At 35.4% G+C, this 25,359-nt stretch overlaps 2 protein-coding genes across 4 annotated transcripts in view; one reads left to right on the plus strand and one right to left on the minus strand.

Annotated features, from left to right (window-relative positions):
* LOC106087032 (protein toll) overlaps positions 1-25,359 on the plus strand; it is a 472,358-nt gene that overhangs the window by 441,863 nt on the left and 5,136 nt on the right. For all 3 annotated transcript variants that reach the window (XM_059363764.1, XM_059363765.1, XM_059363766.1), the window contains one exon: positions 19,819-21,190. In XM_059363764.1, coding sequence (XP_059219747.1) covers positions 19,890-21,190 — 1,301 coding nt within the window. In that variant the 5' untranslated portion in view covers positions 19,819-19,889. The remainder of the gene's footprint in view (positions 1-19,818; positions 21,191-25,359) is intronic.
* Positions 1-25,359, minus strand: part of LOC106091085 (cation-independent mannose-6-phosphate receptor) — a 376,815-nt gene that overhangs the window by 31,975 nt on the left and 319,481 nt on the right. The window lies entirely within an intron of this gene.

Here is a 25,359-nt window from a genome sequence, read left to right on the forward strand (position 1 = left end):
TGCGCCTTTTATGGGCCCAAAGTCTAAAATCGAGATATTGGTCTATATGGCAGCTATATCCAAATCTGAACCGATCTGTGCCATATTGCAGAAGTATATCGAGGGGCTTAACATAACTCACAGTTCCAAATTTCGGCGACATCGGACAATAAATGCGCCTTTTATGGGCGCAAGACCTTAAATCGAGAGATCGGTCCATATGGCCACTATATTCAAATCTGGACCGATCTGTCCCATATTACAAAAGTATATCGAGGGGGATAACTTAACTCACAGTTCCAAATTTTGGCAAAATCGGACAATAAATGCGCCTTTTATGGGCCCAAAGCCTAAAATCGAGAGATCGGTCTATATGGCAGCTATATCCAAATCTGGACCGATCTGTGACATTTTGCAGAAATGTGTCAAGGGGCTTTACCTAATTCACTGTCCCAAGTTTCGGCGACAACGGACAAAAATTCGCCTTTTATGGGCCCAAAGCCTTAAATCGAGATATTGGTCTATATGGCAGCTATATCCATATCTGAACCGATCTGTGCCATATTGCAGAAGTATGTCGAGGGGCTTAACCTTACTCACAGTTCCAAATTTCGGCGACAACGGACAATAAATCCGCCTTTTATGGGCCCAAAACCTTAAATCGAGAGATCGGTCTATATGCCAGCTATATCCATATCTGTACCGATCTTTGCCATATTGCAGAAATATGTCGAGGGGCTTAACTTAGTTCACAGTTCCAAATTTCGGCGACATCGGGCAATAAATGCGCCTTTTATGGGCTCAAAACTTTAAATCCAGAGATCGGTCTATATGGCAGCTATATCCAAATCTGGACCGATCTGGACCATATTGACGAAGGAAGTCGAAGGGCCTAACACAACTAACTGTCCCAAATTTCAGCAAAATCGGATAATAAATGTGGCTTTTATGGGCCTAAGACCCTAAATCGGCGGATCGGTCTATATGACAGCTATATCCAAATCTGAACCGATCTGGGCCAAATTGAAGAAGGATATCGAAGGCCTTAACACAACTCACTGTCCCAAAATTTAGCAAAATCGGATAATAAATGTGGCTTTTTTGGACCTAAGACCCTAAATTGGCAAATCGGTCTATATGGGGACTATATCAATATATAGTCCGATATAGTCCATCTTCGAACTTAACCTGCTTATGGACAAGAAAATAAACTGTGCAAGGTTTCAGCTCAATATCTCTACTTTTTAAGACTGTAGCTTGATTTTAGCAGACAAACGGACGGACATGGTTAGATCGTCTTAGATTAGATCAAGAATATATATACTTTATAGGGTCGGAAATGGATATTTCGATGTGTTGCGAATGAAATGACAAAATGAATATACCCCCATCCTTCGGTGGTGGGTAAAAAAATAACAAAAATAAAAGGTTCTTCAAAGAAAAATCCTTTCAACATTTGTTCTTTATCTTAATCCGAGGTAGTATACATATCATAGGAAAAAGTTTATTTCTCTTTTAGCTTACATATCCTTGTATTAAGTTTTAATTAAAGTTGGCCATCCTATTCCAATCCAATATTTAAGCAAAACTAAATATTTATCATCTAACTTCCATATTTTCTAGCAACACCTATGAAGAGCAACAACTCGTCATAAATATTTATACCCTAGAATAAGTTTACCAGAATTTCCATTATACCATTTGGTAATGAGTGTTCTTCATTCTCTCTTTTCTATTCTCATTGCAGGTATATGCTAAAACATTTCCTACTTGCCTTAAGTAACTTCCTGGAATATAAGTATGTATACATTTATAATTGCTTGCCCCTGTCTTTAGGTAGTTGAGGTAAACCAACACATTCTACTTTTTATGAAACAACGAGAAAAAAAAAATGAACTCAACAAAAGCCTCATAAACATAGCGAAGAGTTGCTTAAAGCAGAAGAGCCAAGTTTAAGAGTGAGAGAAAAAAGTCTAAACAATTTTATGCTGCATTGTTGTCGATGTATTCATTCAGAATTTTAATTTCATTTTACGCTTTTAAACACTTGAAGAAATTAATTAAAAGCAGCTAACAATGCATACCAACACACACACTGAAGCACTCAGGCGCTCAAGCGAATACACCAGCAAGCATCCATTCATGGTATGTCCTTAACCACCAGCATTCAGGGCCGTTAAAAAATATTTGCCCTTACCCACACACAGAGAATCCTTGGAAAAATTCCATAGCAATTGCTTTAGGCATGATTTTAGGTTTTTTTTGCCCTCTTTTAAAAAATATGATTCAACATTTTTTTTAAATTGAAAAATGAAATGGTTTTTAAGAGGTTAGTTAGCAATGCCTTTTTTTTGAAAATCCTACTGCTGAGAATCTGTGTTCATTTTTCAAACTTTTAATTGACATTTGAAAGGGCCACCTGTAAGGAAGTGTTTAATAGATTAAACATTTAAAAGGGTAGATCGTTGAACATCATTTCAAGTTAATTTAATTTTTTAACACAAATAAAATTTTTGCCAAAAATTTATATATTTTTAAAATCAAATTTTAATAATAAATAATAATAAAATTAAAGAAAATATTTTATATAATTTAAAAAAAAAATACAACAAAAACTTAAAAAAAAATTGTTCTCATCAAAAAAAACATTTTTTAATAAAAAAAAAAATTTTTTAAAAAACATTTTTTATTAAAAATATTATTTTTTTAAAAAACATTTTTTATTAAAAAAAATATTTTTTTTTAAATATTTTGTATCATTTTTTAAAATTAAAAAATTGGAACTTTTCTCATAAATATAATATAATTTTTATAAAAAAATACTTTTTGTATTTTTTTTTTAAAAAAAAATAATTTTTATCAAAAAACTATTTTTTATCTATACATTTATAGTTTATAAAAAAAAAACCTAATAATATTTATAATATATAATCATAATTTTTTAACACAAATAAAATTTTTGCCAAATAATTTATATATTTTTAAAATCAAATTTTTATAACAATTAAGAATAAAATTAAAGAAAATAAAATATTTAATTTTTATAAAAAAATACAACAAGAACTTTAAAAAAAATTATCAAAAAACATTTTTTATTAAAAAAAATATTTTTTTTTAAACCTTTTTTATTGAAAGTATATTTAATTATTTTTTAAAATTCAAAAATTACAACTTTTCTCAAAAATAAAATATAATTTTTATAAAAAAATTAATAAAAATATTTTTATTAAAAAAAAAAATATTTTTATTAAAAAAAAGCTTTTTATTAATATTTTTTTTAATTACAAAATTGCAAATTTTCTCAAAAATAAATCTTTACGGACATTCAATTTTGTTTTAAGTATAAATAAGAACAAACAAGTAAAAGCGTGCTAAGTTCGGCCGGGCTGAATCTTGGGAACCCAACACCATGGATTCTGCTAAAATATGGGAACTATATCTAGTTATAGACCGAATTAGATCGTACTTGACGCAGTTGACGCATCGGAAAAAATTGCGGTTTGTAAGGGTTCAAGAAGTCAATTTGGGAGATCGGTTTATATGGGAGCTATATCATGTTCTTGACCGATTTGAACGGTACTTGGCACAGTTGTTGGGAGTCATAACAGAACACCATGTACAAAATTTCAGCCAAATCGGATGAAAATTGAGGCTTCCAGGGGTTCAAGAAGTCAAATCGGGAGATCGGTTTATATGGGAGCTACATCAGGTTATAGATCGATTTGGACCGTAGTTGGCACAGTTGGTGGAAGTCATAACAGAACACCATGTACAAAATTTCAGCCAAATCGGATAAAATTGAGGCCTCCAGGGGCTCAGAAAACCAAATCGGGAGATCGGTTTATATGGGAACTATATCAGGTAATAGACCGATTTCTACCGTACTTGGCTCTGTTGTTGGGAGGCATAACAGAACACCATGTACAAAATTTCAGCCAAATCGGATGAAAATTGCGGCTTCCAGGGGCTCAGGAAGCCAAATCGGGAAATCGGTTTATATGGCAGCTATATCAAATTCGTGACCGATTCAGACCGTACTTGGATCTGTTGTTGGGAGTCATAACAGAATACTATGTGCAAAATTCGCCGCCAACTCGTATGAAAATTGCCGCTTCCAGGGGCTCAACAAGTCAAATCGGGAGATCGCTTTATATGGGAGCTATATCCAAATCTGAACCGATATAGCCCATTTGCAATCCCCAACGACCTACATCAATACGAAGTATCTGTGCAAAATATCGAGGGGTTCGACCGCTATCGTGATTTCGACAAACTGAAAGACGGACGGAAGGACGGACTGTCATGGCTGGACTGACTTAGAATGTTGAGAGGATCAAGAATTGTTATTCCTTATGGGGTCGTAGTTCAATATTTTGAGGCGTTAGAAACGGAACGACTAGTTTAGTATGCACCCATCCTATGGTGGTCGGTTTAAAAACAAAAGGGACGAGCTATAGGAACGCAGAAAGTGTTCCACTATTTCCTCCTCATCTCCTCCTTCTACCGAGGTAGTGTTTTTTGTATGGAAGTATTGGCCAGTCAGCACCGCTATAAGTCTTTAGAGGTTCCCTCGATCCAGCCTGATCAGAAGTCCCCAACGGCCTACATCAATAAGAAGTATCTGTGCAAAATTTCCGGCGGCTTGTTTTACGCGTTTGTTTGCTGTCGTTATTTCGATAGACGGAAAGACGAACGGAGGGACGGACTGACATGGCTGGACCGACTCAGAATATTGATCAAGAATTTGTTTCCTTATGGGGTCGCCGATCAATATTTCGAGGTATTATAAACGGAACCACCCTTTCTATGGTGGTCGGTATAAAAATAAAAGGGATGAGCTATAGGACCATAGGAAATGTTCCACTCTTTTCTCCTCATCTCCGCTATTGCGGCAGTATTCGTCGTATGAAAGTTGTGGCTAGTCAGCACCGCTATAAGTCTTAAGAGGTTCCGTCGATACAGGCTGATCAAGGACGTTGTGCGTTTAAGGTTGTATTGTGGCTAGGTTGGAATGGTCTATATGACAGCTATATCCAAATATGGTCCGATCTGGACGATATTCAACAAAAAGGTTTAGAGGGATGAAAAATGCTCCTTTTAATATCATTACATAATATCGGGAGATCGGTATATATGACAGCTATATCCAAATATGGTCCAATCTGTACCACATTTAACAGGAATGGGAAGGTGTCTAGCAGAACACACTGTGCCAAAATCGGGTAATAAATGGATATTTTATGGCCTCAATACCCTGTATCGGGAGATCGGGAGGTTGGTCTAAGGGCAGCTAAATCCAAATACAGTCCGATCAGAATCGCACTTCACAATGAATAAGGGTCTAACAGAACTCACTGTGCCAAATTTCATCAAAATCGAATGAAAAATTACCAATGTATTGCCTCAAGACTTTAAGTCTGGAGATCGGTCTTTATATCGGCTATATACAATATAACTAAAATCCGATTTTATGAGATCAGAAGATCAGCTTTATAAACAAAGAATACGAAGTCATCAAAAATTTTTTGAAAAATGAGGTCTCCCGCAGGAAAATTGCTCATGGCCCCTGTCAGCCCAATGTATGCAGAAACCAATATGGTTGAGAGTATCTGCAGGTCACCAAACAAGTGCTATAGAAGACTTTATTTATAACCAATTTATCATAAATTTGACATGTGAAGTAGAGGTACAAGATGTTACTAAGGGAAGATTTTTTCCTTATATATTCTCAAATTCTTTTCAAATTTTTCAAGTAAGGTTAGGCTGAAAAGAGGCTGCGGGTATTAATCCGCCCCATGCCACTAAGCCTATACCTAGGCCAACATTTACATTTGGTACAGCCAGTTATTAACACTTTACCGTACAGTGCCACTAAAACACTTCACAGGTTCCTCTACTACCTCGTTGTTACAACAATAACACTTTAAAAACAGCTAAAAACATCAAACTCATCATACTCACATAGGAATTGACGTCTATGAGTTTTTTTTTCAGGCTCTTAGCCTGAACATTGTATAACTGCTGAGAAAAGATTTGATGTTGTTGCTGTTGTCATACAGAGTTAACATTTTGTTGTTATAAAAAAAAAATATGCATATCACACACAGACACACTTTCGCCCATTGTATACTTGCTTGCCAGTTGTGAGATATAAAATTATTTATTCTCACAATTTAACATTCATATGCTCTCACTATACTCATCCTATCTACATAATTTAACAAGAAAAAAAACGAGTTCCCATTCACAGCAACCGCACCTTTTGCCAACACTACATACACCCACACACAAAGTAACATAAAACTCTAGGAATAGGTGAGAGCCATTGTAGTACGAGATTCGTGTGTAGAAGGGAAATCATGTCTTTTGCTAGTCCATATTATTCCTGACCGTAATTGCACCACAAAAAGTGCTAACAAACAAAAAAAAAAACGCACAAAATTTTATACAGATATGCTGTGTTGTAGTCATATTGTGGCATGGTGTTATGAGTTGCCAGAGCATAGGTGCTGCAGTACGAGCACCAACAAAGGTGTATGTGACAATTTACACACTATGGCACTCAACAACAGCGTCTATGTTAAATTTTAACGGCATACCATTTCCTCAGGTTTTTTTTAAGGGCATTACGGTGTCGTATAAGCCTGTGGTAGCAGCTAAAGGCTGTTCCCAGAAAAAAGGGAAATTTAATAATAAAAAAAAATAATAATAATATAAACTTAAAAATTCAGTAATTATATAAAAAAAATTAAATAATGTTAAAAAATATTTAAAAAAATATATTTTATATTTAATTTTCTATATTGTCAAACGATTTTGTTTAGGACTGTCCTTACATATTCATGTATATGATGAAACCTGTTACCCATTTCCTAAAGTAAGTGTTACTCTACCTATGGCATAGAATGGAATGGTTGCTCTTTTTTTGCTTGTTCGAGGTTACATTTTAAAATGTCTTTTGCCGGCAACCTACCTACCTTCTCAACCACTAACGCCCTTTATTCGTGGTATCTAGCTTTCATACTTTACTCCTTTTGGATTTCAGACAAAAGGTTGAGGTTTTTTAATTTGCTCACAACAGCAACAAAACTCCATGTGATTCAAAGTGAACAACACAGCGTTTTATTTTCCGTTTTAATGTACAAATATATGAAAAGTTTTGTGTTTTTCTTTTATACTGACATAAAACCTGTGCCATTGTGTCAAAGAGAGGAAACGGAAAAAATTAACGTGTATTTAGTTACCACAATACTTGTGGCTAGGAGCTTTGGTTTAAAGTGCAGTGCAGCAAATGTAAAGCATACTTTTAGGAGAGTTTAATGCAATAAGGGTGAAACTGTTGAAAGGTTTCACATGTAAGTCATAACAAAAAGTGTGTGTAATGGCTAAGCCATTATTACATTGGCAAATATTCTCTATATTGTTAAAGATATGCTAAATTGGAAGACATAGTTTTCCTAAAGAGAGAATACATTTTATTTATAGATTTTTTTTACAAAACAAGAAAAAATATGTTGTATGCCTGGTATGGCCGGTCAAAGTATTAATTATTTACCTTATTATTCCTTCTTGAAGGGGAAAAGAGTCAAGCTAATTTGACCAAGGGAATAAACATCATAAGAAATGAAGGATTTTTATGTTATAGGGCAAAAAAAATCCTTCATTTCTTATGATGCTCATTACCTTGCTTAAGGTAGCTCGACTCTTTTCCACTTTGGGAAAAATAATTACGTAAAAAACAGGCTTTTCCTTTCTATATTATTAACCCCAACCTAACATTTTTTCTCAGTTTATTTTTTTAATTTTTTCCAATACTGTTGTAGGCATCTAGGCTTCATATTTATCAACAATTTTCGTTGTCCATAAATTAAATATCATTGAGAACACTTGCCCCCAATGAGAATGTCAAAAACAAATGTTTAATAATGTCCACATCCAAAACATATCTCTATTAAACAATTCCCCAAATTGATAATTTAATTTTGACAAAACATGTCCTAATTGTTAATTATTGTTCACTTTTGACCGCATAACAATTACCCACACAAGCACACAACAAACATATGGCTGCAAAATTTTGAAATTAGTTTTAAATGCGTGTGAAATTTTTGATAATCCGTTTAATGTTTGCCATGTACGGTAATGTAATTTCAGTGTTATACATAATTAAATTATTCATGATAAAAATCACTATAAAATAGAGTGTGTTTAAAACTCAAATATTAATGAATATATATCAGAGAAATAAACTTAAATAAAATAAACAAAAAATAAAATAAATAAACCTAAATAAAAAAAGTAAAAAAAAGAAATAAAATAAATTTAAATAAAATAAAATTAAATAAAAAACAATGAAATAAAATAAAATAAAATAAAATAAAATAAAATAAAATAAAATTAAATAAAAAACAATGAAATAAAATAAAATAAAATAAAATAAAATAAAATAAAATAAAATAAAATAAATTAAAATAAAATAAAATAAAATAAAATAAAATAAAATAAAATAAAATAAAATAAAATAAAATAAAATAAAATAAAATAAAATAAAATAAAATAAAATAAAATAAAATAAAATAAAATAAAATAAAATAAAATAAAATAAAATAAAATAAAATAATATAAAATAATATAAAACAAAATAACATAAAATTAAATAAAAAAAATAAAATAAAATGAGATGTTTCTATTTCGAACGAAAACAATCTGATGAGCCCTCTGGCAAAGGGCGAAATCGCGATCGTTGATACATTTAACAGACCGACGGACCATAATTGAATTGAGTGTTGGAGACCAATGTTGAATGTTGGAGACCATTGTGTAAAATTTCAGCCAATTCGAATAAAAATTGCGCTCTTTAGAGGTTCAAGAAGTAAAATATGGAGATCGGTTTATATGGAAGCTGTATCAGGCTAAAGAACACTTTGTGCAAAATTTTAACTAAATAGGACAAAAATTGCCGCTTGTAAAGGGTCAAGAAGTCAAATCGGGACATCGGTTTATATGGGAGCTATATAAGGTTGTTAACCGATTTGAACCGTAGTCGGCACAGTTGTTGGAAATCATAACAGCCAAATCGGATAAAAATTGCGGCTTGTAAGGGGTCAAGAAGTCAAATCGGTAGATCGGTTTATATGGGAGTTGTATCTGATTATAGACCGATTTGAACTGTACTTGGCACAGTTGTTGGAAATCATAACAGAACACTACTTGCAAAACTTCAGCCAATTCTGATAAAAATTACGGGGTCAAGAAGTCAAATCGGGAGATCCACTTCTTGACCCCAATTCACACCATACTTGCAACAATTGTTGATAGTCATAACAGAACACTATTTGCAAAAATTCAGCCAAATCGGATAAAAATTGCGGCTTGTAAGGGGTCAAGAAGTCAAATCGGGAGATAGGTTTATATGGGAGCTATATCAGGTTATAGACGGATTTGGACCGTACATGGCACAGTTGTTGGAAATCATAACAGAACACTATGTGCCAAATTTCAGTCAAATTGGACAAAAATTGTGGCTTGCAACGGGTCAATAAGTCAAATCGGGAGATCGGTTCATATGGGAGCTTTATCTGGTTAAAGACCGATTTGGACGAACTTGATACATTTGTTGGAAGTCATGATAGAACACTATTTACAAAATTTATGTCGAATCGGACAACAATTATGGCTGCCAGATGATCAAGAAGTCAAATAAGGAGATCCAATTATCTGGGAGCTATGTCCAAATCTGAACCGATATGGCCTATTTTTCTCGACCGCTATCTTGATTTCGACTGACGGATGGATGGACATGGCTAGATCAACTCAGGATGTCGAGACGATCAAGAATAAATACACTTTATGGGATCCCAGATCAATATTTCGAGGTGTTGCAAAGGTAGTGACTAGATTAGTATACCCCCACATCCTATGGAGGTGGGTAGAAAAATCTAATCTAAAAACAATGTCCTAAACTTCAGTCTTTGCAAGTGGGTGTGTTTATACTTTTTGATTCTTAATTCTCTTAAAAAATTATTTTATTAAATTTGATACTTTTCACATAAATATGCCATGTTATCCCTCTTCTTTTTAAATATTTACAAGCTTGCAACAATTATCCTTACTTTACTAATTAAAGATGGTGTAATTTCTGCAGAGTGAAAAAAGTAAATTTTTGCTAACAAGCTATTGCAAATTAATGAGAAATTTTTTCTCTTTTCTTAACAACACTAATGAAAGCCAGATACACAATGAATGGCTGGCACGTTGGCTGAGCAAAAGACTTTTGATTTTCAATAGAAATTTTAGCCAACGTTGTCAATGCTACTGAAAACAAGCCCAGGATGCACTTCCACATGGCTTGCTTGCTACGGCTGCTGGTATCGCATTCGTTCACTGTTGTCTTAGAGTTGGAATAAAAGGAAAACAAAACAAAAACACAAAAAAATACAAAAACGTTGACAATTAGTTATAGACCGTCTATGGGATAATGCAGATGGGAATTGAAGCAAACAATGAGTAGAAATATTCACTTGAAATGAAAGATAAGCAAAAGGAAAGATTTAACAATTAGTTATTGTTTCTTTTTGTTTTTTTGTTTTTTTGCCTTTTTCTCATTTATCAGGAAAGCTTTTTTGAAACCATACTATGGGGAAAGGCGTTACACCCACTTTTGGTAATGCAATCCTTAGGAGGAGGTTCAAAAATCAATACTTGCCAAAGCAACATCAGGGCACAAAGAAATGAAATCTGTACCCATACACATACAGACACACCAGACTAGACAGTCTGCAAATGAACAGTCAATGATTGATTGGATATTTGAACATTTAGCTTTCATTTCGTTTTAAGAAATGATAAATAAAGCAGAGGAAGGATGAGGAGTCTTTATATGCAAGTTTTCTAGAAATTTAATATGTTTCTAATAACAAAATAGGATTGATAAATGATTAGACGAAACATTGTTAATGGCCATCGAACGCAAAGAAACTAAATGAAAAACTAATAAAAAGGAAAACAAACAAAAACCCAAAAGTTCAGCTGGGTCAGCATTTCATTGCCTTTTTTGCTTTCAAAAACGATGGTGAATAACTTTCCCTCATGAATTTGAACATGGAGACAGTACATGCCATTGAATGCAAATAAAATTCATATTCACTATTTTAACATAATTATCCAATAATTCCCATAGTTAAAACAATAATTGCCGCTTCAATGTATTCATGTCAACATAGATGTCATGACAAAACTTTGATGATTACTTGATTTATGTCTTCTCTATAACGATTCATAAATAAATTGGTGGGAGAACTTATGTTAACTTTGTTTCTTTTTATGGCAAAAAAAAAAACATGCATTACTCCCACAATTAAAGTTAGTCTTAAATTATGTTGCAGTTGCATCAAATGCCAGTGAAAGTTAAGTTACACTCTTCTTTTTTTGTCTCCTGCCTTTCCCTCTTCTTGCTTCTCACAATGACAATTTCATTGGCTATTATCTGCATAATGGAGGGAAAGAGAGAGAGAGAGAGAGAAGAAGAGAATGAGTGGTGTGGGGAGCTCAATTGCAGTAGATGATGTTTGCAATGTAAGAGTAAGAATGGAAAAGAAAGATAGGGGAAGGGGGGGTTTGTTATAATTCACAAATTCAATTTGCATTTGGCAGTGACAGTTGAGACAGACAACCACTTTAGATTAAAAACCGACAACTGCTAGGCGGCAATGTTGTCGAGTGGGTGGTTTGGGGGGGTTAAGGGGTCGAAGTAGTTACACTTTGTCAGCATTGAACATTTTCTACAGAAGCGCAGTGGGAGTGTATTTGTGTGCATGAATATGCCAAAGAGTATGGTTATAGTGTAGTGGCTGCATAGCACATTCGATGAGTGAGCGCTTAATGGGTAATTTTGTAACCATAAAACCAATGGCGGTTTTTGAAGTACATAAAGTAGCCAACAACAAATTTTCATTGTTGAACAGAACACGAAAATTTACTTATATGGAGACAAAAAAAAACAATCAAACACACATAGTGAGACAGCTATGACACCTTGTCATGTAGCAAACATTATATGAGTTGTTGAGGAATAGTAAGGTGAAAGGATTTTAAAAGGAAATTTTTTTTAAAATAAAATAAATTAAAAAAAAAATAAAATAAAATAAAATAAAATAAAATAAAATAAAATAAAATAAAATAAAATAAAATAAAATAAAATAAAATAAAATAAAATAAAATAAAATAAAATAAAATAAAATAAAATAAAATAAAATAAAATAAAATAAAATAAAATAAAATAAAATAAAATAAAATAAAATAAAATAAAAAATAAAATAAAATAAAACCAAATAAAATAAAATAAAATAATGAAAGAAAATTAAAACAAAAAAAAAAAATGTAATAAAAAAGGCAAAATAAAAAAATAAAGTAAAACAAATATAAATAAAATACACTTAAAAAAAATTAAATTTTAAATCAAAGTACCTTACAAAAAAAATTATTTAATAAGAATAAAAAAAAATAATTGCTTGAAACCTTAGTTCACATCCTTGGTATATATGTACCAATTTTGACTTTCGATTCAATTTTTATACCAACCACCTATACTAACATAGTCATTCCGTTTGTAACGTCTCGAAACATTGATCTAGGGACCCCGTAAAGTATACATATTCTTGATCGTCTCGACATTCTGAGTCGTTCTAGCCATGTCCGTCACGATAGTGGTCAAACACGTAAAGCTAGCCACTTGAAATTTTGCACAGATACTTAATATTAATGTGAGTCATTCGGGATTGCAAATTGGCCATATCGGTTCAGATTTGGATATGGCTCCCATAAAACCCGATTTCCCGATTTGACTTCTTGAGCCCCTGGAAGCCGTAATTTTTGTCCGATTTGGCTGAAATTTGGCGCATCCTGTTATGTTATGACTTTCCGTAACTGCGCCAAGTACTCTCCAAATCGATCTATAACCTGATATAACTCTCATATAAACCGATCTCCCGATTTGACTTCTTCAGCCCCTGGAAGTTGCAATTTTTGTCCGACCAGTTTTGCTCGGACCCGATAGCCCCCGTCTGGGCCTCAAATCAATATTTAGATGTGTTACAAACAGAATGACGAAATTAGCATAATTCCATCCCATGGTGGAGGCCATAAAAAAAGCTTTTTTAGCAGTGGTTATGACCTTGGTCTAACCCCACATCAGCCAGGTTCTTGTAAGTGGACCCATTTACAATCTTTTCTGGAAGAGGTATGTTTTTCGTTAATAACAGGACGCTCTTATCATTGCATGATTGATTTATAAGAGGAGTATTGCAGCAAGTATGTTGTCACATTCCTCTTTGTTAATATTTTTTGAACAGTTCCTTTAATGAAATAATCCTGCTGTGAATTTATTGGATTTTTCTGATAACCCTATAAGTATTAGGCCATGTAAACCGCTAACGGTTATTGATATGGACCTGCAGCTGTATTAATACAAATATTGACATATATTCTCAATACACTGAGAGAAACTTTTAAAAATATTGAAATAGAAGGTAAGCAGAGGAGGATTTTTCCGTATCATTGGAAAAATAAATATAATATGCCGAGATTGCTTGCACAGCTTAATTGCGAACACACCATTTTTTTCTACCAATTTTGTCTTATTTCGGTTACGATCACTTCGACCCGTGCGGGATAGCTGTGTGCACCACACAGGCTGGAACACTGAGTTCCGATCTGTGTGGCTTAGCTGCGAGCTACAGGGCGCGTCGACAGTTTGCAGATAGTGGAATGCTCCACACGGAGTAGCTGTAACTGTGGTCGCGGACAATCAGCGGTATCGAGCGGAGAGTCTCAGTGAGGGGCCTGGCGGCATCGGCTCTTGCACAAATACTGAGTGCTAACCTCTGCGCTACGGTGGCCTCCATGTCATTTCATATTTTGACATTTAGCTCATTTTTTAACAAAAATAAATTTTTACTCTCACATCCTGCAAAAAACATTTTTCTCCATTTTTCCATGTTTTAACACAAAAATTTTCCCCATGTCCTTTTAACTGCCAGCTCTGGCGTTAATGACAAACGTCAACCAACCGACCATAGTGACAAGGAATAAAGGCTTGCATCAATACCACCAACACCATTTCGACAGTTGGCCATGTATTTATTGCCATTTAACAAATGAAGCGTAATGATGATTATGGCATCAACAGCAAAATAATGGCTTAGTATATTTGCATCTGTCGATTGTCCAACTGCCCATCAGCTCTGTCTATGTGTGTGTGTGTGCTGTGTGGCAACAGAAACGGCTACATGGAGAAGTTTCAACTGAGGTTATTTTAAGTACTTAACTGCTGAAATTGATGAGTGGATTATGGGTAGAATATCAAAGGGAGGTGATGGGTTAATGAAACACTTATGTAAGGGAAGAAAATTCATGGGAATTTAATGAAATTTTGAGGGTAATTTTTTTTAAACTGTTACAAATCGGTGTGGTTTATATATGCGTATAAATCGTTTCGCTGATTTGACTTATTGAGATCTTAGAAATCTCAATTGAAATCGGATGAAGCTGAAATTTGATACGAAATGTTTGATCGCCGGGCCGAACTTTGGATACCAACCACCTCGGGTATATACCACATTTCGTCGTAGTCCGGTGAAAAATACACAACTTATGGCCTTAGAGCAGTTACATCGAAATATGGTCCGATTTGGACCAAATTCGGCACGGACATTGAGTGGTCTAATAAGTACAAGTCATTGTTCAATATCCAAATATAGACCGATCTGAACCATATACGACACGGATGTCGCAAAGTCTAACATAAGTCACTGTGTCAAATTTCAGTGAAATCGTATCATAAATGCGAATTTTAAGGGGACAAGACTTTCCATCGAGGGGTCGGTTTATATGGCAGTTATATCCAAATCTGGACCGATCTGAGCCAAATAGCAGAATGTTGTTTAAGAGCCTAAGACAACCCACTGTCCCAAATTTCGGCGCCATCGAACAATAAATGTGCCTTTTATAGGCCCAAGACTTTAAATCGAAGGATCGGTCTATATGGCAGCAATATCCAAATCTGAACCGGTCTGGACCAAATTGTAGAAGGATATCGCAGGTCCTAACACAACTCACTGTCCCAAATTTAGGCGCCATCGAACAAAAAATGTACGTTTTATGCGCCTAAGAACTTAAATCGGGAGATCGGTCTATATGGCAGCTATATCCAAATCTGAACCGATCTGGACTAAATTGAAGAAGGATATCGAAGGGCCTAACACAACTCGTTGTACCAAACTCCGGCGACATCGGACAATAAATGCGCCTTTTATGGGCCCAAAACCTTAATTCGAGAGTTCGGTCTATATGACAGCTATATCCAAATCTTGACCGATCTGGACCAAATTGGAAAAGAATATCGAAGGGCCTAACACAACTCACTGTCCCAAATTTTGGCTAAATCGGACAATAAATGGGCCTTTTATGGGCCCAAGACCATAAATCGGCGGATCGGTCTATATGGCAGCTATATCCAAATCTGGACCGCTCTGGGCCAAATTGAAGAAAGATATCGAAGGGCTTAACACAACTCACTGTCCCAAAATTTGGCTAAATCGGATAATAAATTTGGCTTTATGGGCCTAAGACCCTAAATCTACGGATCGGTCTATATGGCAGCTATATCCAAATCTGGACCGATCTAGACCAAATTGAAGAAGTATGTCGAGGGGCTTAACTTAACTCACAGGTTCAAATTTCGGCGACATCGGACAATAAATACGCCTTTTATATGAGCTTAAAACCTTATAACGAGAGATTGGTCTATATGGCATCTATATCCAAATCTGGACCGATTTGAGCCAAATTGAATAAAGAAGTCGAGTGGCCTAACACAACTCACTGTCCCAAATTTCAGCAAAATAATAAATGGGCCTAAGACCCTAAATCGGCGGATCAGTCTATATGACAGCTATATCCAAATCTGAACCGATCTGGACCAAATTAAAGAAGGATGTCGAAGGGCCTAAAACAACTCGCTGTCCCAAATTTCAGCAAAATCGTATAATAAATGTGGCTTTTATGGGCCTAAGTCCCTAAATCGGCGGATCGGTGTATATGGGGGCTATATCAAGATATAGTCCGATATAGCCCATCTTCGAACTTAACCTGCTTGTGGACAAAAAAAAAATCATCTGTGCAACGTTTCAACTCAATAACTCTATTTTTAAAGACTGTAGCGTGATTTCAACAGACAGACGGACGGACATGACTAGATGGTCTTAGATGTTTACGCTGATGAAGAATATATATACTTTATAGGGAAATGGATATTTCGATGTGTTGCAAAAGGAATGACAAAATGAATATACACCCTATCCTACGGTGGTGGATATAAAAATGGGTAATCTTAAGTGTTCCTTCTATTTTATCAAATAATAATCAAGTTAAAAACTATACATTAGCACCTTTCCAAGCCTAAAGATATGCTTTGAATTTGAATACAAGAAACTTTTATTGTTTTATCATACACACCACACCAAAGTTATTATTCCGAAAAACTTCTAGCAATAACTTCAGTTCTGGATAAAACTAATTTAAAATTGCAAAAATTGTTCTTGCCAAGAATGAAAAATGTGCTGCAAAAACTGTTTACTCACCCACCTCCTAAATGTATGCTTTAGTTATTCATATAACCAACAAACTACCGCATATACCTTAGGGGTATGCCATTGTTTTGTATTTATGAACAATTTATATTGCAATTATCGCATAACTTTGCTTTTGCAGATGCACACAAGTTATTTCACATTAACCAACATTGAACAAAAGGTGAATTGTTGTTTTTGTTGAAACATTTCGACTCTTGCAATTGTGGTGCTTTCCCACAAAAACAGACAGATTTTGTGACTAAACCCTGGAGGGCTTTTAAGTATAATTTGGGGTACAAAGTAAACCTTTTAGCGCTATCATTTTTCAAATATTGTGTGTGGAAAAGAAAAATATATTTGCCACTATACCTTTCGGTTGTAATAACAGTCATAAATAAATAATTTCTTCTTAAACATTTACCCCACTGAAATTAAATATTTTCCTAACATTTCCCTTTTCCCGGCTGCATTTTTTTTTTCTCATAAAAGAATTTTCTTAAACAAAAATGTATACAAAACCCTCTAGCTTGAGAAATGAATGAAAACATTTAACAAACAACTGGCTTTTTTTTTCTTCTTTCCTTCTTTGCTGCATACCCCCAGGCGTTGTGGATAGTGTAATGCCAGGAAATGAAATTGTGTTGTGTGAGTTTTCTTTTTAACATTCTCAAGGGGTTTTCCAAGCATGCCAGCGCAAACAAATGAATGAAGGCTAAGAAAAAATTTATATTTCGGTTAACCCAAAAACTCTTCAATTATATTCCTCAAGAAGGTTTTTGCTTTTTTTTTAATAAGGCTAATTTCTTTGTCATTAGCCAAGTAATGTCGTTTAAATGGTTTCTTAAGAAAATTGCCAACACTTAAGCCTTTCAATGCTGCAAGAAGTTGGCAGCCAGCGAGAGGTTCGTTGGCCGTGGCTACTCTGGCTACTCTTTCCCCAAGATTTTGGTTCCTTTGTATGTGTCAGCTGTCGCATCCGCCTACAACAAAAGTTCTTCCGAAAGTTACTTAAGATATACACTTTGTTTTTTTGTTTTGCTCTCTCTCTCTCCCTTGTTTCTTTCTAAGTTTTTGCTGTGTTGTTTTTAAGTGGTGTTGAACTTTTAACAGCGCTTTAGAATAAAGAAGTAAATGCGGAAAAAAGAAAATAAAAAAGTGAGGAAACGCCACTTGTTAATTTCAGCGTGTTTAACAATTAATGAGGGCGTTAAAGAGGTACAATTTTATGTAGAAATTAATTTATGTAATTAAAAGCTTTGCTAATTTCTTATGAAAAGCACCCCATCCCGTAAGGGTGAGCTAAGAGGCTGATAAACAAATAAGGACAAGGTGTTGTAAAGCTATAAATTATTACAAAAATGGAATTTTGGAGAACAATAAAAAAAATAATTTAGGAAATTTCAGGCACCCCACTATAAAGAAGTTTAATTAAAGGCTGAACTAAAAACAAGTAAATGAGTGTTAAGTTCTAAGAATTAATTTTTCAAATATAAAAGAGCTTTATCAAGTCAACGTAAAATATGAAACGTACTTTTCATGGCTGTTAGAAGATATAGAAACATGCCAACTCAAAAATTCTGCCAAAATTCTATGCCCTCCAGAGGCTTAAGAAATCAAATTGGGAGAACGACTTATATGGCAGCTATATCAGGTTATGGACTGATTTAGACCATACTTGGCACAGTTGTGGAAAATTTCAGCCAAAAACAAAAGAGAATTATGCCGTCTACAGACTTAAGAAGTCAAATCGTGCGATCGGTTTATATGACAGCTGATTTGAGCCATACCTGGCACAGATGTTGGTTTGAAATCACAACAAAACGCAACGTGCAAAATTTCAACCAAATCGGATAAGAATTGAGTCCTTTAGAATATAAAGAAGTCAATTCAAGAGATCGGCTTACATGGCAAACTTGTCAAAACATGAACCAGTTTACAATTCCGAATTTTTCGTGTAGTTACAAATGGCATGACATACCCCCGTGCTAAGTATGCAACATAATTTGTTTGAAATGAACTCAAAATACTTGTTTGAAAATATGCCACTCTAAATTTTGCACAAATGTTTTCCAATGTGATTTCTTAAGTAATTAAAGCCCTCAAATTTCTTTCTGAATTGGTTTTGGTCGCATCGATCTACAACCTGATATAGCTCCCAATTTACACCAAAACTCAGAATTGACGTTTTGAGGCTCTGGGACACAAACTTATTAAACTTAAATGAAAGTTTGCACGAAGAGTTTTTGAGCACCTTTTTGTAATTCTATTGGTTTATTAATATATCCCCATCCTATGGTGAAGAGGGTAAAAAGAGCATGCTTACATTCAATTCGAGTTGAAAAAACAATATTTTTAAACCCGCCTAAAAGTATGCAACATTATTTGTTCAAAATGAATTCAAAAGACTTGTTTGAAAATATACCACTCTAAATTATGCACAACTGCTTCCCAATGGGACTTCTTAAGTAATTAAAGGCCTAAAATTCCTGGCATATTTCCAATGTCGATTTCTGTTATGACCTGCAACATTTATGTCAAGTTTGGGCCGCACCGCTATAAAATCTGATATAGCTCAAATTCAAACCAAAACTCAGATTTGACTTTTTGAGGCTCTGGGGCACAAACTTATTCAACTTAGATGAAAGTTTGCTCAAAGAGTTTTTGAACTCCGTTCAAACCCTAGATTAAGATTTTTCTATTTAATGTAGTAGTCTCGGGAGCAAGGACGTCAATAATTCTAATTTCATGTATCCATATTACATTTTACCTTTTATGCTAAAGCCAGGTGCTGAAACTACCTAATATGTTATTGCGATAATACATTATAGTCATAAGTTTTCTTTATTATGTTTCTAATTCTACTTCAATGTTTAAAAAAAAGACTCAATAAATATAAACTAAACTAAACTCCGTTTTGTAATACTATGGGCTTTAAAAAATATTGCATACTTTTAGGCAGTTCTTTATACAATTTTACTACATATAAAGATAGGCGCCCTGGTAGACGAGTTGGTAACGTGCTCGGATTACCAGGGCGAGAGTCATGCGTTCGATTCCCACCAGAGGCCTTGGTCTGCCGCTACTGTGGTAATACAAAGGTGTTAAAATTGTCTAAATGAGTCTGTTGAGGACTCCCACTCTTATTTTACCCTACCTTTTTTCTAAAAATCCTATATTTATTAACATTCTCTACTTTCTTCTATCATTTCAGATTGCAATAAAAATACATTTTTATACGCCATCCACCTTTAGGTGGTAGAGATAACAAACATTGCCAAGAAAATGAATCTCAAATCGAGCAGGCGTTCAAGAACGCCCACGCCCAATAACGCCCATAACAAAATGCCAACCTTTAAAGGCTTCAGCACCACCTCGCTGTTCATCATACTCTGCTGTTTTATTAGCACACATTTGCCTATGGCCAGCACAGCTAATCCATCGGCTAGTAAATTACGTGAGGATTGCATGGAACTATCGGTAAAATCCAAATGTGAATGCATACCCATGCTAACGGATTTACAAATCGAATGTCCGGTCAATGATCCGAAAATTACCATAAAAATTCGACCTGGTGATCATGTAATGATTGAATGCTATAACATTAATTATCGCGATTATAGGCTAATGCCCAACATGACCATAGGCAATACAACGCAAGTGCAAATTCAAGGATGTCCTTTGCCAGGATATTTACCCATTGCTAGCATACCCCAACAATTGGGAGTGACCAGATATACCACCCTATTATTTGATAACAACAATGATTTGGGCACCAACATAACCAAAGAACATTTGAGTGGCCTTCATGGCCTGGGTAGACTACGCTTTAGTTCATCTCGCCTGCTGCATATGCCTTCGGATTTATTTTCGGACACATCATTGCGCAACATCACTTGGATAGATTTACGTTCGAATAATGTTGAACTGCCGGTGGATATATTTGCCAAATTGGAAAATTTGATATTCATTGAATTGGGCTATAATCATTTGAAAAACCTGCCCATTGGCATATTTCGCAACCAAAAGAAACTTCAAGTCTTGAATTTGTGGAGTAATGAGCTGCAGAATCTCACCAAGGAGACCTTTGCCGGTATACCCTCACTGACCGAATTGGATTTGAGCAATAATGGCATCGAAACCTTCCCTGAGGATATTTTTGAATACTTGCCCAATCTGAGCACCATTAGTTTGAATAAAAATCGTTTCCATTCTTTGCCGGAGGGGCTTTTCAAGAGTAACAAACATTTGAAGTTGATAAGATTGACCAATAATCGTGTCCCTTTGAGAAGTTTGCCCAGAGGATTTTTCGCCAATCTTCCCCACTTAAAGGAGATACGCTTAACCACCGATTTGGAATCGGTTCCTGGGGATTTATTTGCCAATTCTACCGGTTTGGAGACAGTGCTGATAACGGATAACAAATTGGGCACTTTGCCCGAGGAGTTATTCGAAAGTCAATTAAATTTGATACATTTGGAGCTGTCCTACAATGAATTGACCAACTTGCCAGATCATCTGTTTCATAATACACGAAATTTAACTTCTTTGAAATTGGATCACAATCAATTGACGGAGATTTCAAGGTAGGTTGTGAGAATAAGAAAAACATTATATTTTTTTAAAATTTATTTCTAGAATCCCAAAATCATGAGTGTAAGTCTAGTAAAAGTCCAATATGGCTCCAAAATTAAATACAAAAAAAATTGTCCAACTTTTTGCCAAGGAATTTTAAGACGAATACACAAAGGTCTCCTTTTTCCTTTAACCCTAACACATTGGGACAACCCAGTATAATGTCAAACCAAACAAAAAGAAAAACAACAAAACAAAACCGATTGATCCCATCAATTACAGACCAGAAAAGTTCAGGGAATACAAACTATTGCCCAGGAAGAATGTTAATCAAGCGAATTACATGGAGAAAAAACAACAACGGCGAAACGGAAACCCAACAAAATGGAAACAAACAAAAAATTTAAAATGTTTGCATAAAAAGACGCTCGCAACTTCGATATAATAGGCAAAGGATAGTTGTAGAAGGAAGTAGAAGGTCTGTAAACAAATACTAGTAAATTGAAACAGGAAATAACAAAAGAAACCATGAAGAAGCCATCACCCATTGTATGCTAAAAATGGCATATGAGGGTTGGCTACAAGGCAAAAAGGATATCAGCAAATGCGGAAGGCCATCAGTGGTGGAATACACAAAGAAAGTCTTCTAATAAAAACCAGTAAAAGGGTGCTAAGTTCAGCCGGGCCGAATCTTTTATACCCTCCACCATGGATCGCCTGATATCTCTTCATACAGAAACAAATGATAATGGATAAGAAGTGCTATGCTATTGGAGCTATACAAACCGATTGGGGCCATAAATGGTTTGGCTATTTAAGACCAAAGTGGAAGTCATTTTGCAAAATTTCTGCAAAATCGGAAAAGAATTGCGCCCTCTATAGGCTCAATAAGCGGGAGATCGGTTTATATGGGAGCTATATCGGGTTATGAACCGCTTTAGACCATACTTGCCACAGTTGTTGGAAGTCATAACAAAACACTTCCTGCAAACTTTCAGCCGAATCGGATAATAATTGCGCCCTCTAGCGGCTCAAGAAGTCAAGATCCAAAATCGGTTTATACGGCAGCTATATCAAGTTATGCACCGATTTGGACCTTATTTGGCACAGTTGTTGAAAATCATAACAAAACACTTCCTGCAAACTTTCAGCACAACCGGGTAATAATTAAGCCCTCTGGCGGCTCAAGAAGTCAAGATCCGAAATCGATTTATACGGCAGCTATATCAATCTATGGACCGATTTGAACCATACTTGGCACAGTTGTTGGATGCCATAACAAAACACTTCGTTCAAACTTTCAGCCGAATCGGATAATAATTGCGCCCTCTAGCGGCTCAAGAAGTCAAGATCCAAAATCGGTTTCTATGGAAGCTATATCAGGTTATGCACTGATTTGGACCATACTTGGCACAGTTGTTGAAAGTTATAACAAAACATTTCATGCAAACCTTCAGCACAGCTGGGTAATAATTAAGCCCTCTGGCGGCTCAAGAAGTCAAGATCCGAAATCGGTTTATATGGCAGCTATATCAAGTTATGAACCGATTTGGACCATACTTGGAACAGTTTTTGGAAGTCGTAACAAAACACTTCGTACAAACTTTCAGCCAAATCAGGGAATAATTACGCCCCCTAGCGGCTCATGAAATCAAGATCCCAGATCGGTTTATATCGCAACTATATCAAGTTAAAGACCGATTTGGACCATATTTGGCACAGTTGTTCAAAGTTATAACAAAAGACTTCGCGTAAACTTTCAGCCGAATCGGATAATAATTGCGCCCTCTAGCGGCTCAAGAAGTCAAGATCCCATATCGGTTTATATGGCAGCTATATCAGGTTATGCACTGATTTTGATCATGCTTGACACAGTTGTTGGAAGTCATAACAAAACACTTCGTGCAAACTTTCAGCCAAATCGGGTAATAATTGCGCCCTCTAGCGGTTCAAGAAGTCAAAAACCGAAATCGGTTTATATGGCAACTATATCCGGTTATGAACCGCTTTGGACCATACTCTACACAATCGTTGGAAGTCATAACAAAACACTTCGCGCAAACTTTCAGCCAAATCGGGTAATAATTGCGCCCTCTAGCGGCTCAAGAAATCAAGATCCGAGATAGGTTTATTTCGCAACTATATCAAGTTATGGACCGATTTGGACCATATTCGGCACAGTTCTTGAAAGTTATACCAAAAGACTTTGCGTAAACTTTCAGCCAAATCGGATAAAAATTGCGCCCTCTAGCGGCTAAAAAAGTCAAGATCCGAAATCGGTTTATATGGCAGCTATATCAAAACATGGACCGATATGGCCCATTTATGATCTACACTACTAAAATGTATTTGCGCAAAATGTCAAGCGCGGATAGGCAACTCAGGGAATAATTACGCCCCTAGCGGCTCAAGAAATCAAGATCCCAGATCGGTTTATAGGGAGCTATATCAGGTTATAGACCGTTTAAGACCATTCTTAACACAGTTGTTGGAAATTATAACAAAAAATGTGAATAATAATTGCGCCCTCTAGCGGCTCAAGAAGTCAAGATCCGAAATCGGTTTATATGGCAGCTATATCAAAACATGGACCGATATGGCCCATTTACGACCTGCACTACTAAAATGTATTTGCGCAAACTGTCAAGCGCCTAGCTTTCCTCTTTCGAAAGTTAGCGTGCTTTCGACAGACAGACGGGCGAACGGACAGGCGGTCGGACATGGCTGGATCGACTTAAAATGTCATGACAATATATGGACTTTATAGGGTCTCAGACGATTATTTCGAAAAACTTCAGCCAAATTTGACAAATATTCCGGCTTGCAAGAGCTTAAGAAGTCAAATCGGGAGATCGGTTTATATGGAAGCTATATCAGGTTATAGATCGATTCGGACCATATTACGCACAGGTGTTGGAAGTCATAACGGCACACCCCATACAAAATATCAACCTCAAAAAGTCAAATCGGGACATCGGTTTATATGGCAGCTTTGTCAGGTTAAAGACCGATTTGAACCGGTACTGTAGTTGGAAGTCAAAACAGAACACCACGAGCCCAATTTCAAGCAAATCGGACAAAAATTGCGGCTTGTAAGACCTCAAGAAGTCCAATCGGGAAATCGGTCTATATGGGAACTATATCCGGTAATAGACCGATATGGACCGTACTTGTCAAAGTTGTTGGAAGTCATAATAGAAAATCACATGCATGCAAAATTTCAGCCAAATCGGACAAAATTGAGGCTTGTAATAGCCCAAGAAGTAAAATCTGGAGATCGGTATATATGGGAGCTATATCAGGTTATAGATCAATTTAGATTGTACTAGGTTGTACTAGGCACAGTTGGTGGAAGTCATAACAGAACCAATCATGCAAAATGTCAGCCTAATCAGGCAAAAATTGCGGCTTATAAAGGCTCAAGAAGTCAAATCGGGAGATCAGTTTATATGGGAGCTATATCAGGTTAAAGACCGATTTGGACCATTCTCGGCACAGTTTTTGGAAGTCATCACAGAACACTACATGCTCAATTTCAGTCAAATCAGACACAAATTGTGGCTTGTAAGGGCTCAAGAAGTAAAATCGGGAGAGCGGTTTATATTGGGTTGCCCAAAAAGTAATTGCGGATTTTTCATATAGTCGGCGTTGACAAATTTTTTTACAGCTTGTGACTCTGTAATTGCATTCTTTCTTCTGTCAGTTATCAGCTGTCACTTTTAGCTTGCTTTAGAAAAAAAGTGTAAAAAAAGTATATTCGATTAAAGTTTATTCTAAGTTTTATTAAAAATGCATTTACTTACTTTTAAAAAATCCGCAATTACTTTTTGGGCAACACATATATGAGCTATATCAGGTTATAGACCGATTGGGGCCGTACTCGGTACAGTTGGTGGAAGTCATAATAGAACACTACTTGCAAAATTTCAGCCAAATCGGACAAAAAATCGGACAAAATTTCGATGTGTTATAAACGGAATGACTGTATTTGTATACCCCCAACGTATGGTGGTTTATACCCACCCAAAAACAGTGGAATGAAAAATCTATGTTAGGAATTCCGTGCTACTTACAATATCCTAATTGTCTTCCATGCCACGCCCCTAACTTGGTTCACGTCTGGTATTGTGTCCCCACCTTAGTGCCCCGATAGCCGGGTAATTTCAATGGGAATGCTCCA

The sequence above is a fragment of the Stomoxys calcitrans genome, chromosome 2 (assembly GCF_963082655.1).
Source record: "Stomoxys calcitrans chromosome 2, idStoCalc2.1, whole genome shotgun sequence".
Classification (NCBI taxonomy): domain Eukaryota; kingdom Metazoa; phylum Arthropoda; class Insecta; order Diptera; family Muscidae; genus Stomoxys; species Stomoxys calcitrans.